Source organism: Chrysoperla carnea, chromosome 3 (genome assembly GCF_905475395.1).
Source record: "Chrysoperla carnea chromosome 3, inChrCarn1.1, whole genome shotgun sequence".
In the NCBI taxonomy this organism is placed as follows: Eukaryota; Metazoa; Arthropoda; class Insecta; order Neuroptera; family Chrysopidae; genus Chrysoperla; species Chrysoperla carnea.
Genome location: NC_058339.1, coordinates 49,713,806 through 49,734,916, shown reverse-complemented (window position 1 = coordinate 49,734,916; position 21,111 = coordinate 49,713,806). Strand labels below are relative to the sequence as shown.

Sequence of the window (21,111 nt, the reverse complement as noted above, 5' to 3'; positions counted from 1 at the left end):
AAAACAGAACAGTTTTATCAGTATTCAATAAAATAATGTTTGTTTGTACACAATTTTTAATCAAAATGTACTTAATAAAATGGTATTAAATACTTTACTTGTTCTATATTTATTATGTCAACGATAATGTATAATTCTTCTAATATGTTCTAAAACCAACTTATTTTAATTAATTATTCGTTCGTGTACTTCCATTCAATTTAAATTAAGAAGACAAGAAAGTTCTATGAAAATATAATCTATGTTCATTTTTGTAACTCAGTGTGTAAAGGCGCAATTCTACTGAGGAAACATTTAGCATGTGGCATTGAAGTCGGCTACATTGAGTCTTTTAATAGAGATAACACAAAGCGACAAAAAATAGGTCTCTGCCGAACGCTACAAGTTGAAGAGTGTCGTCTTTTATCCAACGTGAATGAATCGGTGCGGCTTGTAGCATGCAACATGGAATCTGGACAGATTTAATTGAATTTTGTGCTACGTTGTCGCATGCTTACAATAAGCAACACATGACAACAAATATTGAGCTACATGTCGCCCAGTGTTGCCTCAGTGGAATTGCGCCTTAAGGATGTATGAGCATGGTAGTGGGGGCACAAATTTAAAAATAGATATTTTCAATTTTGATAATAAATTTATATTATTACTTGACGATATAAGACGAAAAGTAAGAATAAAATTTTTCGATATCTGGCTTAATTTTCAAAATATCGAAAATTGAAAATTTTGTGTAATTATTTAGCTTTCGATATTTCGAAAACCAAGACACATATCGAAAAATTTTATTCTTATTTTTCGTCTACATTCATGAAGTTATAACAAAATTCATCATCAAAGTTGAAAATAAGATAAAAATAATTTCAACCCTTAATCTACCCTGCTCTTTCATCCCTTATATGGACGGTGACACTTAGTTTTTTTCTTTTCTAATTCATTGCTAATATGTTTACTTTCTATTAAAAAGGTTTTTTTAAATTTGTTTTCATTCATTCCAAATGAAAATTATCAAAAACTTCCAAAATATGTCGTTTTTAAGAGCCAATGTATTTTATATCGATTTTTAATGACTTTTTTCTTAAAAATTTGCACGGATACCTAAGCTAAAATTTTAACCACATATTCTTTGAGTAAAAGACTACCTACAAACAAATTTTGAGCCTTTAAATCAAACATTGTTGTCATGCTCATACATCCTTAAGTGTATGGAGTTAAAAAAACGCTTTCTTTTTGCTGGTACATAAAATTGGCTAGCCCAACTTAAAAATATTGTATTTGGATTAGGTAAAAAATATCATTCATTTAGTTAGTGATTAATTTGTACATCAAATTGCAATTAAATCGTGTCCATATTCAAGAAATGTACTCGGAACCCTTTCCAACATAAAGGATTTCAATTATTTCATGAAATCAGCCAATAATTTGCAGGCTTGATTATAAAACATAATGCAGTTACTTGAGTTGTTTTACAACTAAAAAAAAAAATGAATCTGATTTCGGAAGGAAGAAAATGAATCAGATTTCGGTTCGATATTTTTTGTACATTCTGACGTCACTGGCGTTTAAATTTATAGTTTAGAAAAAGTAAAATTGCATGAATAATCAATTTAAAAGGAAACATTTTAATTTTTCTTAGTTATTTTTAGTAAAGTTTCGAAAAAAAATTAAATAAAAAAATTAAATAAAAAACTTTTCTATTAAATGGCGTTATTGTTCTAGTAAACAAATCACATTATACTTTTGAGTAGATTTTCTCGAGGGACACTGAAAGTTAATAAGAATTTGGCACTTTGAATTGAAATTACGTCAAGAAATTAATTTTAATTCTAAAATTATTTTTAGGGTCTAACTAGATATAGTTTGTCCCTAAAAATAATTACAACAGTATGTTATACTGATAAATTAGTTGGTAACACATTTATCATGTTATTTTAGCTGAGACATCGAAAATTTCCTTAGTAACAAATTTTTTATCAATTTCTCACAGTCGTTTTTCGATACTACTTTCTATCATAGAATTAATCAGCGAACATGAAATAGCCGATAAAATTTTACTCGTTTCAGAAAAATTACTACCCCACCCTCTATCATGGCCAAAAACTGGAATAATAACTTTTCAGCTCATTTCGATGCAAAAGGCGATAAAATGACGCTCTCATTTCTGTCGCCGGTTTAGGATCTGTATTCCGTTTATTACTGTATAAATACGCTTACAATTAGAATAAATAGAATAATTATTACCATTGAAGTATTTTCGAATTAAATACACGCGGGAGTCAATGTCGTTCGTCTGTTTTTATTTCTAAAAATATATCACTTTTATTTTTATTTTTGAGGTCATTATTTATTTACGTTTTAAAAATTTTGTAAAGCTGTTACTGCACATACGCGTAGACTATTGTGGGCATTTCCACTCACATTTAAATTTTTAGTTCATATCGAATTTTGAATTCCATTACTATAGCAGTACGTTTATGTCTGAGAAAAAAGAAAACTTTGACATAAAATTAAAACTTTACTATGATTTATTTATTAATTAAAAGAGTTATTTTGATAAGGACGATAATTCTGTTTATGTACGATAATTTTACGCTACTGGCTACATAGTAGACTACAAGTCTATATGCTGATATTTTTCGAGTAAAAAGACCAACCAGGAATCATCTAGTAAAAGATGCTCCTATATGTAAAAGTAAGTTCACAACCATATCAAAATCCAATCCACCATATCGTCAGTTTTGCGCAGTGCAGGTGAGAATACGAATTACATAAATGCCGTACAAAAGAAAATCCGGGAACTTCGGTGACAAAAGTTCAAAAAATTTTTATTTCCGTCAATTTCCGAAGCACTATGTGGCTTATTTCTCTACGGCATTTATGTAATTCGCTTCGAATACTTATGCAGAGCTAGTATCAAGCAACGCCGTATATGTTTGATGGTACAGTGGTGACATAACAAGGAGTGTGACATTTATATGCTCATCTGTAACGCGCAAAACTGGCGTCATGGTGCTTATAAACTTACTTGTACATATAGTAGTATCTTTTTCAACATGATTCCTGGTGGATCATTTCATCTGAAAAATTTCAGTATGGGCTTGTAGACTATACGGATAACATATGGATAATTCGCAGACCGAATAATAAAGATGTATACGCTCCTGGTGCTGCTACACACATTGCGATTATAAATTTATTAGATTTTAGAGAAAGATGGTAATTTCTTTTTGGCATTGAAAATGATTTAATATTTGTTTGATATGCTAAAACTGTTGTAACCTTCTCTTTTTTTTTAAAAGTGTATGCGTACTTTTTTCTTGACAATTTTATAAACACTACTTCAGTGTGTTTTTGTTTCTCTAATGCTTTGTTTTTAAATAGTGTACTAGACAATGAATAACATATTAGGATGGACTTCAAGTAAACCATTGTTATCAAAAAACAACAAATTAATAGACTTTTGTCCGAATATGGATTCGTATCGATTGATTTAAAATATGCGCATATATTAGTAAATTTAAGGAAAAAAGACTTTGAAGCTGTCTTATGATCAAAAATAGTAGTTGAACACACAAAATTTTACCAAATTTTTAAATAGATGATTGTAGTAGATCGAATATGAATCAATAACAGTACTTTCGAAAATTTTTACTTTCTAGTTTTGGAATGAAATGCTCCAAAATTTTTTTCTATTCCTACTGCTTAGTACTGGCAGTATCGTACAGGAATCTGCTTGATTACGTTGGAAAGCTGAAAGTATCTTGTCTCAAAATCTTGCATCCGATTTTATACAAAGAAATTTCGCATATCTCAATTTTATTTTTTTAAAACATGCCAAAAAAAAACGTAATTGGGATATATCCCTAATTACGTCACATGTTAAGCGGAGGAGAGTGGGTCAAGGAAATGGGACATTGTGTAACAAAAGGTAGGGGGTCAAAGTCAAAAAATCTACATAATATTTTTAATAGCTTTTTCTATCTCAACACATCATACCACTTTACAGATGAGAGTGAGACTTATATATAATACAAAAAATTTGAAATAAATGTTAAAATTTAGTTTCATAATAAAAATATGTCATTTGTATCACTTATATAGTAATGCGAAACGTTTGTGTGTTTTGTATACACAATCATATAATTTGAATCACTCACATGGAACAGGAGTGTCGGAATTGATTACTTGTTAGACCGGATATCTAGAGCACCCTGGTTCGAGTCCCGGTTTCTATGTAATTTTTTCGTTTCTGTCTATTTGTTCAAATTAAAATAGGTAATGTGCGTTCAAGTGTACAGCCGGACTCTCATATGATAAGTGGTATAAGGTGCTGTGATAGTTAAAGATATTAAAAGTACCATGAATAAAAAACTCTGACTTATATGAAGTACATAAAAAATTTGAAATAAATAAAGTTTCATAACAAAAAAATTCATTTCTTGAATAAAATCTAGGACACTCTGTATATTAAATGTGGGTGGTGTTTGAACGTTTAATTGTTATTATTATTTCCTGAATCGATTTTTTTTATTTGTGCTGTTTTATTAAATCAATTGTCCTCAATTCATTTTTATTGATTTTTTACATCACTTTATTCATACGCCATTAGCATTTTAGGCCAGATATATTTATTAAAGACAAAAAAACTTCCTCCATCTGATGGGATTTTAATTATTGATTGACGTACCGAAAAGTTAGTTAATAAACTTCTTCATTGTTAAGAATTTATCTTAAGAGCGCAATTTTATCTTAAAAGACCCTTTTTGGAATCTAGATATGTGGTGGAACTCGAAGCATACTTTTGCCGAACGCAAATATTAAAGTTCTACACCGCTTTGATTTTCCTCCAGCTAAAACAGGGATAAAATAGTCCACACAAACAAACACGGGAGGTTTTACTCTCAATAGACACCAGAGTAATAGAAATCTTGCACTCGTTAATAAAGTTATAAACCCATTCAAATTATCTGACCTTCTATTAAACATTTTTGGCATACGCTAAACAGAATTAAACTATCTTGATAAAATTATTTTTTGTAATTTTTTTTTTCAGATTTAAAAAATTAAATTTCTCTGTAAATAATAATTATTATTATTATTTTAATTCTAGGTGCCTTAGCAACATTTACAACTGGTCAATTAATGGGATGGGTGTCACCATCAGTACCAATATTACAAAGTGCAGAATCACCTATACCTGGTGGTGTAACGAGTTCGCAAGCATCATGGATTGCCAGTATGGTTATGGTAGGCAATATGGTGGCCGTACCGTGGGTAGCATTTACTGTTGATATTATTGGACGAAAAAAAGCAATATTATTAAGTTCACTGCCTGTTTTCATTTCATGGTTTTTAATTTATCAGGCAACCTCAGTAGGTAATGTCAACAATATATTATTTATAACATTTATATTTTGTGTTGTTTGTAACTTCTCTGCTTATTCCGCTGTAATTAAAAAAAAGATAGTCAGTCATTGACTATCTACTGGTTAGTCATTGGGGACTGTCGACGGAAGTGAAAACTTAAAACTTTGAAATAAAAGTTTTTTTTTTCAATTTTTTAATTAATTATAGTATAAATAATTAAAATTTCATAATTTGAAATTGAAATTATTAACGTGTGAATAAAAAAAAATTATAAATAATAAAAAAAAGCAACAGCACACAGGGTTTTCAAGCGGCCACCCATCCTAGAACTAAGTGTGCTCAATGTTGCTTAACTCCAGTGATCGGGTGTAACCATTGTTTTTAATGTACTAATATGTATGTAATAATATGTATGGATCGTGACCCGTGACGATGATGCGAGTTAAATGATTTTTGTTCTCTATTATATTTTCAATTTTTTCGCAGAAAAAAAAAATTAGCAAAATTGAAATTGATTTTTAAAGAGAATAAATGGGACTTTTTTCTGGCGTCAATTGAGAAAAAAATTACACCTCGATATAACATGGCTTCGATCTTTTTTCATATTTAGGGTTGAAATTATTGAAATTATAATGCGGTTCAAATCAATTCAAATCAATTTTAAGCTCGTAACATTAAATTTTATTGAACATAAACTAATTATTAATAATAAAATAATATAAAATAACATTATTTAATAAAGATCCGAAGGAAGAAAAAATCCTAGTATGTAGGCTGTACCAACAAGAATGGTACGCAACGCCTAAACAGTTTCAATTCAATGATCAGCTGATGACATATTAAATAGTCTGGATTATGATAATAAAGTTTTGAAAAAAAAACCTTCATAATCGTAATCTAATAGTCATAAACACATAATACTTAGTGATAAAAAAATATATTGGTAAAATATTATCATATCAAATGCTATAAAATTGTCGTAAACATCTTTTATCAATTTTTTTCAATGTTTTATTACACACGTAGATATTTCTGATCATACTTTCTGTGATCAATGTTTTTAGTAATTATCTTAACTTTTGAACTCTCAAAATTAAATCTGTTAATTTTCAATTCACCACGTAAATAACACCATAAACTTATTGTTAAGAAAAATGATAAGAGGATAAATAGTACAATAAACGAACCTAGAATTTTTTAATTCCTTTGAAAAAATTATTTGCTGGGTGTTTGACTTGTGGTTTTTTGCATTGGCTTCAGAAAATTATCCTAAAAAAAGTCTATATGGTTTAAAGCGGAATTTCTTAGTTTTAACTCCCGCCCATTGACGTGAAGGGGTTTTATATCGTAAAGTAAATCAGATAAAGAAAAAAGATTTTAAAAAGGTTAAAATCCTAAAGTGCCTAATCCAAAATTTAAGATATTTTTATTAATAAACTCCTTTATGCACTTCCCCCTCCCTTCTAGGGGTCTGAAAATCTCCCAAAATCAAATAGACCATTTTTTTGCAAATGAAGACTTTACAAAATTTAAACCCTTTTGAAGCATCTAAGGGAGTTTTTCAAGTTGCTCATCTTGAATTTTTGATCAAATTGATCTCTTATAGTTCAAATTTTAAGTTCGTCATGTTCTCTAATTTTATGCCATTTGTGTGTATATATGATTTTACTGGCTCCAATAAAGCGTATGCCGGCAAATTATAGGTGTTGCTTTTCTTACCGGAAACAAACGTATTCTTGGAGATCTCTTTGTCAATATGATCTCCACTAGTTAGATGCAACAACTTACAATGAAACAAATATCGATTTGTAATTGGTTTATTATTATGAAAATCTGTAATATTATTATTTAATAAAAATTATAGTAATAACTTAAAAATGATAATAAGTTATGATAATTAACCAGTTTGTCTTCGGTATATTTTATGACCTCTTTCAATTATGTAATATAAAAAATCATAATTTCAAGGATATAAAAGTGTCATTTTATTCATATTTTAAATATTAATATTATGAAAAGTGGGAAAATTATTAATTTAATTATTATAATATTTAGAAAAAAATGTCCCTACAATCATTTTCAAACATGATAACAATGAGATTGACAGGGGCTCATTTGATGGCTTTTTGCTGAATACCCCCACTTACTAATTAAAAAATTAGTACCATTAGTTGAAATTAACAAACAAAATTTTAATACTTTTTTAGTTAAAAAAATATAATTTTGATAACTGAGTTGAAAATAATAATTATTTTATTAGTTTTTAGATGTGTTTCCACGCCTTGTATATATGTTTATGCTACGAACAAATTTCTGATATAGGTGTTCATAAAATTACCTAATTTTTCCATTTCCAATTGTCTGTCCGTCTGTCTTTCAACACGATAACTCAAAAACGAAAAGGACCAAAATAGGTATGGTTGGGTTCGTAAATGAGCAATATAAGTCATTTGGGTCTTGAGTCCGTAGGACTCATCTTGTAAACCGTTAAGGATAGAACAAAAGTTTAGGCATGAAAAATGTTCCTTATAAAAAAATAAATATCTTTTGTTTGAAACTTTTTTTTGTAAACATCACTATTTACCCGTTGGGGACCAAATTAGATCAAAATTTTGGTGTCTATTTTCTTCAAAACTATAAAAGAATGTTCATATAAGGTCTATAGCTGAGCACAGGAAAAAAAAAGGATTTGAACTTAGCCTCCCGCTTTCCTCTAAAGAGTAAAATAAGATATCTAGGAAAGTTTATGAAGGAAATTCTGTTTATAAAAATATTCTATGGTTTACGAATATGGTTTTCTATATAACATTTCAGTGATTCTGACGCTGTTACTGGAAAATTGGAAAAGCTGGACCTTTTCTCCGGATCTCAGTCAAATTTTGATATTATTTTATTAAAGTAAATACTTACAATGAAGTTTCTCTTTCATAATTATTTATGGTAATTAAATAGGTATTAATCTTGACTGATAAATGTATTTACCAAATGATAATAGTTATTTTTAGCCATCCGGTGTCATATATTTATGAGACATATACAAGCGGATTAAAAACAATGGATAATTTAGCCGTTTAAGCTTTGCGTAATTAATTTTGAGGAACAATTTAGGTGTAGAATAAGCCATAAAAAACTTTTAAGCAACAGAGCCCCATCACTATGGTCATATTTCCACTTCATTATATGTGGCTTATTACTAGATGTAAATATTACAAATACATGAAATATTTACAAAAAAGGCAGAAAGAGAGACCAGTGAATCAATATTACCAAAAGACACAATTTTAAAATTAACGTAAGACAAAAGTTCAACCCTCTAACTTAATTGAATTGAAAGAACCTTTGGAATTTATAAGAACTCCAATAAACTTCAAACTCCAAGTCATATATCCTTTTAAATATCGGATGAATACTTTCAAAATGGGTTGTACAAACAATTAAAGTTAACAAAAGGTGGTAATTTTATAAATTGCAATGAATTATAAATTTATTAAATTATAAAAATACTTACAAAATTGATATTATATACAGGTTTGCCAATTAATTTTTTTTATTTTATCATTTTGTGTTTAACTTTCACTTTTTATGTACAAAATATCTTTTTGTTATGTTTTTATGAATATTTTCTGTAATTTTCATTCATCTTCTATGATTACCTCCATGTGCAAATTAAGGTGCAGTGAGCTATACAGCAGACAAGCTATAATGGCTGAAGACTGACAAGTGACAAGCTTCCGTCGCGTCTTTTTTATTTTTCAATCATTAGAGTGTATATGGATTTAAAAATTGTCATTTTTGAAAATGTTTTCTGGGCAACTAGAAGGTGGATCATTTCACCTTTTCTGGGCAACTAGAAATTTCGAGAATACATTAATATTATTCATTTATTTGTACCTGTACTAAGTTTCAAAATTTAAACTGAGGTAAAAATATGGGTATCATTAGAAAATTTCAAGGTATAACCTACAAAGTCGTCAACCTACAAACTACAAATTCAAAGTCAAGGCCATTCTTACGTTTGCCTTTTAAAATTCAACAACTTTTGTATAGATTATTTTGTGATTTCTGGTCTTTGTTCTATATTATGCTCTATGGGCTGTATGTATACGGAGGTACTAATATTATCGCTTATTTTATACTTTGTCTGAACATTGAAGTAATAGTCTTAGTCAAATCAACATTCCTATTGCCTAACTAATTCGTATTTCATTTTATTCAAGGCTGTAAAATTCAAAAATAAAAAATTCGCCACGCAAAAGCTGCGTCAACTCAACGATTTTTCTCAATCTTCACCAAGAACAACATTCGTTTATTAAATTTTTTCTTACTTCTTAGTCCTTATCTTGAAGTACAGTATACGAACCAAATTAATGTTTGCCGCTTTAAAATTTACTTTATTTAAGTTTCAAATATAAACTTTTGCAATTTAAATATTGCATTTAAATACAAAAAAAAAATTTCGAAAAAAAGTCATTATCGTTAAATAACTCCAAAAATAATAAAGTTACAGAAAAAAGTTTAAAGAGTGAAAGATTAGCTCTTTTCAGCAGAATATTTTACCTTCGAAAATTTTTAATTTTCGAATTATCTCACGAGAAAGATATTTTTTTGTTCTTTCGAAAATTACTTATTTCAAAAAAGATATATGCGAAACCGCTAGAACTTTTTGAACATGTTGTCAGTACCTAAACAAGTATATTGGAAGCGATTTTTGACATTATGGCTGTGAAATCGTAATTGAAACAAAAAATCAATTGCCGCCTTGGTACAAAAAAACAATAGCTACATTTTCTGATAGATAATTCGCTCAAAGGTGTGTGTTTTTTTCTAAAAAGGTGATAAGCTATCTTCTGCAGTTATATTTCTCATTTACACAGAACAAGTTGGATTATAAGCTCATGATTATATGACATTTTAAATGTCATTTATGACGAGAAAAATCAACTACGAAACAGACGAGTCGCATTTCTGCATTGTCCCTCCCCCTGTTCTCAGCTGATAGTTGTTTTTGAAAACAGTGTCTAGAGTGGTCTAGAGTAACCTGTCCTATTATTTCTGGTGTTTGTTGCTGTGCAGCTTACTTATACCTGAACTGACTTGCTGGTCTAGATTTAAGTTAACTGTTTAACTACGCGTGAGTCTTTTAAAGGTGTCAACTCAAAATTTGTATTTAATCGGCGTATAAACTTGGGATAGCAACAATGAAATTAGGGTCAATGTTTTGATCAATGATCAATTATAAAAATTTTATAATTTTTTTTAAATTTACGTTTTTCATTCCAAGAAAATATTATCAAAAACTATCACAATATGTCGTTTTTTGGGATTCCTACATAAAGAGCATTTTAATATTAAATAATTATTTAAAGGCTTCAGCGACTTCACCCCACCTTCCCCTCTAAAAAATACAAAATTAATGTATAAGCATTTGAATATCATATAAACAAAAAATCGATCTATTTGAAGTTGCGATAGTCGCACTACTTTCAGTTAATAAGTAGAGTTATTCTTTAAATTGATCAAATAACTCAACAAACACATAATTTAACAATAACCTAAAGCCACAAACTTTCTACAAAATTTTGTTCATGAAACATAGTTATCGATATTTTAACGACTTAAATTTGATAGGACCTGTGACTGGTTTATTTTTTTCAATATTCAATCGCTGATAAAAGGTCAAATTACATTTTTACATCTATATACAGAATAATACATTGCATTGAATTAAATAATATAGGTAGATATTAATTACAGGCATACATTCTAAGAAAACTGTTGTAGGCGTTAATTAGACCTTTATAAATATAATTGGAGGTCTGTCTCCTGATGCCTGGGATTTCTCTATAATGGAAGGTTACAAATTGTGTTTGCAAAATAATATTGTTTATAGAAAGGGTTTCAGAATAATTTAATAGATAACTATTGTTGTTGCAGTTTCCATAATTCGATTCCTAAATTCTTCTTGTATGTTAGCAGTCGTTGAATAAGCCATTGAAGATTCCCGATAAATTGGGAGACAGTGGTGCCCATTTGACAGATGCAGAAATTAAATTCTGAAACCTACTACCTTACACGTAGATATAAAAATAATAATAATAAATAATTAGACGTATCCTAGTGAATATGAGGCTCATATGTAATTTAAGTGTTCCTTCGGATTTATGCTCGATTCCTGGCGCCTGAGAAAGAATATTTTATTCCGCTTTTTATGTGCCTTAAAAGAATGTTTACTTAAATACTTAATTTTAATTTGCTGATAATATCTATGGATAGAGGTCATGTGAATTTTAAAACTTATCAAAAGTAGAAAAACATGTTATATGCCATATTTTCAAAAACTTCAAATTACTGGACAAATTTGTAAGTCAAAGAAATATTAGTAATTAAATAAAAATAAATCAATATCAATAATTACACAAAAGTCCATTATAATATACTCAGTCAGTATAGGTACCCATGTTTCACTAGCCGTTTTCAAAAGTATATCACTTTACACCTCGCGTATCCACAGATCAAAAGAATATTTTAAAACTCTTCATAAGACCTTGATAGGCTTTAACCAAAAATATTATTTTTAATCGACTGACTTATACCTACAAGGGATTTTTGGTTTTATCAAAGAGGTACTTTTTGTTTTAAAATTAAATTCTCTAATGGACTTATTAATTTCGTATACAATTCTGTCCATTCTTATGTATGCTGTTAATTTATATCTGTAAAAATAATGAGAATTTTACCTTCTTTTTCATTACAATCAAAAGAAGTAATATATATTATTGTTTTTATCTTCTATTTATTTAATTATGCAACCTACCAGTCAACTACCGGTATCAGCCACCAACCGCCTATGCTGGCTTACATTTTGCTCTTCATCAGTCAATGAGAGTATCAGTTAATACATATGAAAAGTCACTCGAGTACCTACCTAATTAGAAACAATCCAATCTGCAATCAATATCCACTTTTCTATCAATTTTATTCTATTATCTTGGGAATAGGAATATTTGTAGGTACACAGAGATAAGTATTGTGGGCTATGTCGTCGAAATGTCTTCACCCAAATTGCTCAAAATTTTTTTAAAAATCGTATGAAAGATATTTAAAGAAAAGCAGCTTACTAACATAACTTTTTTAATTCTATAGGTATCTTTGAAAAAATTAATCCAAATTTAAAGTGAATTAAAAAATATTTTCTGATTTGATTACAAAAGTATTTTATTAAAATATATTATGTAATAAATCAAATCAAAAGAATTTAAACACATTGACATTGAAATTAAATTTTGTAATTAAAAAATACAAGTGCAGACTCATGGATTTAATGAAACATATTTAAATAGTAATGAGGAGAATCCGGGCGGCATGTTCCTATATAATATATAGGAATAGTCATGCATATTCCCAATTTAAAAAAAATTGAACCTATCTGAATGAATAATAGTGGAAAATTTTAATGTATATTTCATTATAGGCTTTGAATTTGCATCGAACGCTTTGAAAACATCGATTCTTCGTATAATTCTCGCAGCGACAAGTATGGTTTGTTTCTTGGTCTTGCAGAAAGTACGAGACTAAGACAGTAAGATCAATATCGATTTTGCTAATCACGAGTAACGGGTATTAGATAACAAATTCGGGTTGAGGAGTTATCGATGTTGTTTATTAACATGCCTATGAATAGTTTACTGGTGGCTGCATTCCTAATCCTCTCTGCTTTTGTCTAATTAAGGATCATATTTTAAAGAAAAACATTTGTTCACAAATCGTCAAATTGGATCAATTTTTATAAATTAAAGTGTGCATTACGTAGTGGCCCGTGTTTATTATTATTATTGTTAGTGATATTAATTCCTCCGAAGTAAATATTGTGAAAAAAATGATGCAATATAAGAGTAGTATGGCATAGTCAGTAGTCCTAGTTATTTAACGATCTCATACTGTACACACCTGATCTACGGCTATAGTTAGGGAGATACAATGTCAAATTTTTGAATAATTTTGTCATTAAGCAAAACTTGTCATACTGACAATCTCAATCGAGATAATATGTTTATTTGAAGTATTAGAGCAACAGGCCATTACATAACTGATAAAGAAGTTACTTTTCCAAATACTCTCATGGTTTCCAAATGGAAAAAATAATTTATAAAATACCCCGCCGATAGAAATTGCCTAATCTAAGCGAAGTTAGCGAAGTTATTATCTTCATTAAAAATTTCATGTTGCAATAACTATCATGGTGGTAACGATTTAAGCACATATATAGTGAATCGGAATATCTAGGTATCGAAAGCCGTAAATGTCTCTATAAATATTAGAGTTACAGAGCTTTCCCTGCTGAATTAGTTGCCCACACGAGCTTTAACTGTAAATTTCTAGCCCCACTCTCGAGTGCAATAGATAACTTTTACATTCATTACACAATATACCTACAAGGTATTTCGTCAACTGGTAGTGTAATCTATTAATTATATCCTGGAAAATTTATGTTATGTGTAAAATAATTGAACAAAAATTATTCAGATCAATTCTTCCATTTGCTTTGCTTGAAACTATTCAGAATATTTATACATTTAAAATGCGACATTTCGTTGAAAATACTTTTAAATACTTGCCACGTTGTTGTCTTTAGTTCTTTTGGGCTCTATCAGAGCTTATTTTAAGAGTAAAGTATTTTAATTAAGGCAACAATATATTCTTGGAACAAAAGGCAGTCGAAAATTCAGATCTACTCCAAGATAAAAGTTGGTCCAGACATACCATAAATGTCACGCCCTTTTAATAAAAGCTGCTCTGCTTTTCTTACTTTGCAGCCTTGAAGGTATTATACTATTCTATAAATTCTGTCTTAAAATTTAAAATGGATACCTATGTATAAGAATATTATGAATTTATTTTTTTTTTTCGGATAATAAATGAAGTAAACAAAATATACTAATTTCCTTCTTCACACATTTTTGCTTTTAATTGCGGAAAAGTAAACTTTTAAAAATTAATTACATTAGCAAATTTTACTCAAACGTTATTGAAGCTACTTAACTATAAAGTGCTAATTTTTCATTAAATTGCAAGAAAATATATAACTTGTATGATTTCAATAAAAGAGCCCACTTACTTTCAACTTATGTTGTAAATACGGTTATGCTTTCACAATTTTAATTTAATACCTATTTAAAAATATCAAAAATAAAAACGATAAACCTTTTATACAAACCTGGAACAAAAACAAATATTATTATTATTGTGTCCCAATATTGTAATATAAATATATACTTGAGTTGTTTTATCGAGAACAAATTTTTGATCTTTAAAGTGTGTTTTCGAGCCTGATATCACAATTTAATTGATTCGAATTTATATTTTTGCTAAATATAAGTTATTTTTAAATCAGAATTTAAAGTCGAACTACTTAAATTAATCTGCGTGCCTTAAAAATCTACTTTGTTTTTTTAAATGTTGGCTTCGATAAAACAACTCAAGTATAGGTACTTAATATAAGTAATCGCTATTACGATTGATGAAAACAATTCTAGCTTTCTAGGAGTACCAAAAATACGGATTTAGGAAAAAATAGACCGAAACAAAATTCTGTAATAGAACCCAACTGACTCCTCCCTAGTTGACAAATTCAACCCAACCAACTCGTAATTACAATAAATACTCCGGGTCTATAAAACTTTCGGTCTATTTTTCCGAGTCTATTTTTTTCGATTACCAAAGTCTCAGATATTTGTGAACATGAGATCTGAGACATTCTTTAATTTACTCCTTAGATGTGTAGTATACTTTTTTCTTTACTTTGGTATAATAGAGGTTTTATGCAACCTACATTACTTATGTGTTAATAAGTATTGCATAAATTTTTTAAAGAACACACATTTTTTTTAAAACTAACTATTCTTTCTTTAATCATTTCAGAAATGTTATACCTTGCAAGATTTGTCGGTGGAATTGGTGAAACCTATGGAAAAGCAACAATGTTCATGTACGTTGGTGAAATATCCGAAGCAAGTATTCGAGGTGCACTTGGCTCAATTTTAGTATGTACATTGAATTTAGGTATATTTTACGAGTACGCATTTGGACCATATGTATCATATCAGTCATTAGCGTGGATATCAGGATTAGTACCATTATTACTTCTGGCAACATTTGTATGGATGCCAGAATCACCATATTATTATGTACTACAAAATAAAACCGCACACGCACGTAGAGCCTTAATTCGATTACGTGGTACGAATGATGTGGACAGTGAAATGCGTGAAATACGTGGTATGATTGATCAACGTTTAGGATACATGGAAGGATTCAGAGAACTATTTGGCAATCGTATTAATTTAAAATGTTGGTTGCTAATGTGTGGTTGTTTTTTCTCACAAGAATTAAGTGGAATTACACCAAATATAATGTATGCAAAAACTATATTAGAAGATTGTCATTTAGGAGGTATTCCACCAGAATTAGCACCAATTTTTATACCATTTTTGAAAATTATTGCAACATTATTAACAATGGTACTTGTGGATAAAACGGGACGACGTCCATTATTTATGATCTCAACTAGTTCATGCTCATTTGCCATGGCATCAATGAGTATATTCTTTTATTGTAAAGCATACACGGATTATGATTTATCATCATACGAATGGATTCCACTAACCATGATGTTATTCTTTAATGTAATGTTCATATTTGGTTTAGGTTGTTTACCATTTATCATGATTGGTGAATTGTTCCCATCGAATATTAAAGCTATTGCTGTCTGTTTAACAGCATTATGTGGCCCATTATCATCTGTGGTTGCTACAAAAATGTTCCAAATATTAAGTGATAATTTTGGTGGTGTACATGTATCGTTTGGTGCATATTCAATATGTTGTTTAATTAGTTTTGTATTTGTTACCACTATGTTACCAGAAACTAAAAATAGAACTTTAGCTGAAATTCAACAATCTTTAAAGAAATAAATTGATAATATTTATCAATTTTATGTTTTTTTTTATTTTTTTAAATTTCAAGTATTATTATTTTTGATAATTGTAATAATTTTTGAAGTACACCTAAAGCCAATGCTATACGATGTAGTAACGTACGATTAAGTAAATGAAACCATCAATGTTGATCTTAAAATCTTATGTACAATGTTTGGGATATGTTTCGGATATACTCAAAAATCGTGTTGTCTATTCATAATTTATCCAGTAAAATATACAAACTTTACCTATTATACAAATTGATAGGCACAGGAAGTCTTTCTCCTATCAAATCAATCAAATATAAATAGAAAGTTACTGAAAAATCATTAAGCATACCTGTCTGAATAATGGAAATAATAGGATGTATATTCGTGAAGTGAAATTAGGGTATTTACCACCATGATAAATTATAAAACGGCATACAAAAATTTGTTGATTATTTTCCGGAAAAAATGTGTGATTAATTTAATGTTTTATTCAAAATTTGTAATTCTTTAGTAAACGTCAAAGGTTATCGTCAACTTCTAATTCGAGTTCCAACTTTTCCACAACTTCTGACCTTCTAATTATGCATTTCTTCTTTGATAAAAATTTTTTCTACCGTCATTATTATAAGTACCTTTAATTTTATAAAATGGAATCGCACAATGTGTATTATGTGAAAAATTCTTAAGGTGGTTCACCTGCTTGAGCAAGTAAGGTGAAAGTGTGAATTATCGGTAAATGATAGTTCAAACTCCCTTGATCACAAACACAGTTTTGGGGTCTCTTGCGGGGCAAAATTGTGAATTATTTCATTCTACAATTTTTAACACAGTACCTTACGGAAGAACTCACAATAATGTACATTGTAAAAAAATTAATCGGTGATTGAGCTTCAAAAAAAATTTTCATCGTGAAAAAAATTAATTACAGATTCTGTTTATACAACCATAACCTTACGGTGCTTTTTAAAAAGAAAACATAAACAAATTTGAAAGATTATCCAAATTGACGTATAAATTTTATCTGTTACGATTTTTTGTATAGCATTTTATTACATTTACGTGATACAAATTGCCTAGCTGACCAGTTGACTAGTCATGTGACGGTTTTATACAGTTAAGAATAGTTATCGACCTGTTACAAGTCCAACATTGCACAAAATTTAACTTTACCGTGTAACTTATGCTAAAAAAAGTATAATTTATTTTTAAAATTTTTTGATTTGGTATTCAGCATGATTTTCCAAGTGTATGCTATTGAATTATAATTTGTGTTTAAACTTTAGTTCAAGTAGTTTCGAAATTTAAGATAGCTCTAGTATCATTAATCTTTAATACGATTAATTACTAATTGTTTCCAGATACAATGTATATGAAAACATATGATTTACTTATATAAATGATCATATTAGCATAGTTTTTGGACACGATACATTTTTGAAATTTTGATTCAGATATGCAAATGTGTATTAAATCCAGAACCAGAAACCTATTTTTATATCTGTAAACTACAAACCGGGGTAAATATTTACCCCACGGGATTTTTCCTCATAAAATCGTTCTGATAGCAGTAATCATTTTACTCGTGGTCAAGTACATGTATTTTTTTGGGTCAAATAAAGCTTACTCAGTTAAAATAAAAGTCAAATAAAGCTAACTCTTTTTAAGTTTTTTTTTTTAAATCCTGCAAGATCATACGTCTGTGCTAACCGTAAAAATCATCATATTATCAAATGGAACATAAGAATATTGTTGTGTCTTTGTAAATAGGGCGCATTTACTTACTCCTTGAACTAGTGCATGGCATGGCGTCAAATATCAGAGGCTACATATATATTTAAAACGCACATTTTAATCTTCAAATTGTGTTAATAATATAATTTTAAAATGATAAAAAAAATTTTGAGAACCATTGGATTTCGTTTTTATGGGATTTAAAATTATGTTACTACAAATATGGAAAACGTTCAAGTTAGAAGTTAGTTTAGTTTTAAGTATGTTTAGTTAGGAAAATCTATGGACGGTGAAAGAAGTCGGAGCCCTTTGAAGAGTTAAATCTAGCACGATTGTCAATAAGCCATAATTAGTTGAAGATAAGGCTAATTTATCTGATATTCTGACTAGTCAGATAAATTTTGTACCCATACTATGTCTTAGGCGTTTTGAGGGTGCTATTAAAGACTTTGGATTATAAAGGAATATGTTAATGTTAATTACTTTTTTCTAGGAAATAAACTTTAAAATCAATTTAAAAAAAATTGTACTTGTTTTTGAAATGTAATATGCATTTTGTAAGATAACCAACATGTAGGGCCTGTATATCTTTTTAAAATCAGTATTCGTTTCAAATCTAGTTTTTGATAAGAAATGTAAAAAAGATAGTGCCATTTATAAAATACAATAAAAATACTACAAATAAATATTTTTTAAAAGACAAATATTAATAAATATATATCTAAGAAAAAATAAACAAAAAAATTCCGTAATAATTTTAAGTTTTTCATGTGATATTGTGATAAAGTAAAACGTTATAATTATTCAACACGGAATTATATATAAAAAAATTATAATTAATTATTTTATTTAAAAAACATTTTCATTTTATTAAAACGAAAATAAATTAATTGGCAAAGAAAACGGGACATTATTAAAATAATAAATTGACTTTTATTAATGAAATTCCATAAGCACAAATTTTATTGCATTCTGATATTTTATGAATAAAAGTTAGTTGGCATTTAAATTGAAAATTAAATGAGCAGACTAGAGATAATCTTTTTTGTTCTTAAAGTAGATCTCCAAAAATTTGCATTCAATAGTAATGAAATAGCTTTTATCTGTGAAACATTTTGTGTCGATTGTTTGACATATTTCACTTTAAAGAGCAATAAATCATCTTAACAGAATAATAACATTTTTATTTTCTCTCATACCTTCATAATAATTAATTAATACTCCTATTTTCTTTGTCTGATAGGTATAGAATTTAAATTTAATAAGAAAATGAAATTAGCAAAAAATATGTTACGATTATTTAAAAATAAAATAAAAATATTAAATCTTAAAATTATTTTTAGATTTTCTAATTATAATTTTTCACTTATTGTTTAAAAAGTTTATAAAATAATTATGTTAAAATTTAGTATGTATTAAATTTGTGCCTCAAATTAGTAATAAATATGTATAGCTCTATATTTTCTATCTATACCAAAAAAATTGACGTAAATTAATATTTTTTATATTTATTAACTACTTTCATTATTAAAAAAATAATTAATTAATTGTGTAAAATAGTTTTAGAATTTAAAGATGTTATAATAGTTTTACGTAATAAAGATTGATTTTTTATATAATTTTATTGTATTTCATTAAAAAATTTTATCATCAGGTTTTAGTTTGGTACTCAAAAAGTTTGCATAATTTTAAATAAATCAATGTTCATCTGTGAATGATTTCATCACTTCTTATAAATAAAATAAATATTTGAAAACTTTAACACTTCAGTTTTGATAGTAAATAATTTAAAAAAATCGTGTTCAAAGGTTCAAAAATAAGCCATATTGAAATTATTGTATTCTTTGACCAAATCATTGTTTCATAGAAACTATGAACATAGTATTATCACTGTCAAGACATTTTGTAAAATATATCCCTTTCAGGACCCACAATAATAATATTTAGCTAAATAAACGAAAAATTATTATTTATATTTAGCTAGACCGGTTTCGAATCCTCTTCAATAGCATTAAACTTTTAAAACTTAAAAATTTCTTAATTAATTTAGCTAAATATTTTTATTGTGGGTTCTAAAGGATATCAATACATACTAATATAAATAAGGCATTCTTAAACGAGTTCGAATTGAAAATGATAACCTGGATCTGGCATTTATAGTGTGCGTAGAACAAGCATATTTCTTCTCATGATTTTCTATTAAGTGCACTTTTAGTTGTTTTGTGATTAATTTTATTGAAATTAATTAATTTTGTGGGTTTGCGTCAAAACTCAAAGGTCTGGAATTTTTCATTTCAGTTTACGTATTTACTATTTACTTAATATATGGTAGGTATTGTTTTTTATAGAGTAAATAGAAATTTATTTATAGTATCAAAATTCAAATTTTTATGATTTTTACTTATTCAGGATGTTATTTTGAAACAAAATTTTGTAGCAATTGATTGTCTTGTTAAGTAAGTCATTGAATTTGTTAAGTAATATAGAAATGTTTCTAAAATTAAATAGTTCATATTATCTACAAATTATTGCATCAATTTTTGGTAAGTTAATTCTAAATAATTTATTATTCGAAAAAGAACCATCTATTTGTGGAAATGAATTGAATTTTCGTACCCTTACTCTTTTGTCTATGCTCAGAAATGTAATCGTAAAATGAGTAGAAGCGTAAATGTTTTTTTTTTTTTTTTTATTTGATTGGATTTAATTTTTTTAATCATTTTTAAGATTATGCTACACGATAAGCTTTAACCATAAATAATTAAGTTTGTTTGCTTTTTATTCAATAAACAATTATAAAATTGCAATTAAATCACAATATATAAAGCAATTAAGGCAACAATATTACCATGGAAACGAACTAAAAGATACTTTTTACTTCGTAGTAGCGTTGTCCAAACTAAGAATTCACTGCCATCTATTAAACAAAAATGCACTTATTGCTTTTCAGACAGCTCAAAAGATATTAGACTCTTCTGATTGGATTTTCTTTACAGAACACAATTCCGTAATGTATTTTCATTTGCATTTGCATTCACTTCACATATAAG

General features: G+C 28.0%; 1 protein-coding gene across 1 annotated transcript in view; it reads left to right on the top strand.

Moving 5' to 3' along the window:
• The window catches only part of LOC123296669 (facilitated trehalose transporter Tret1-2 homolog), a 30,625-nt gene extending 14,273 nt beyond the window's left edge, over positions 1-16,352 (top strand). The window contains exons 2-3 of the mRNA XM_044878246.1: positions 5,108-5,374; positions 15,283-16,352. Coding sequence (XP_044734181.1) covers positions 5,108-5,374; positions 15,283-16,334 — 1,319 coding nt within the window. The 3' untranslated portion in view covers positions 16,335-16,352. The remainder of the gene's footprint in view (positions 1-5,107; positions 5,375-15,282) is intronic.
• The last annotated feature ends 4,759 nt before the right edge of the window (positions 16,353-21,111 follow it).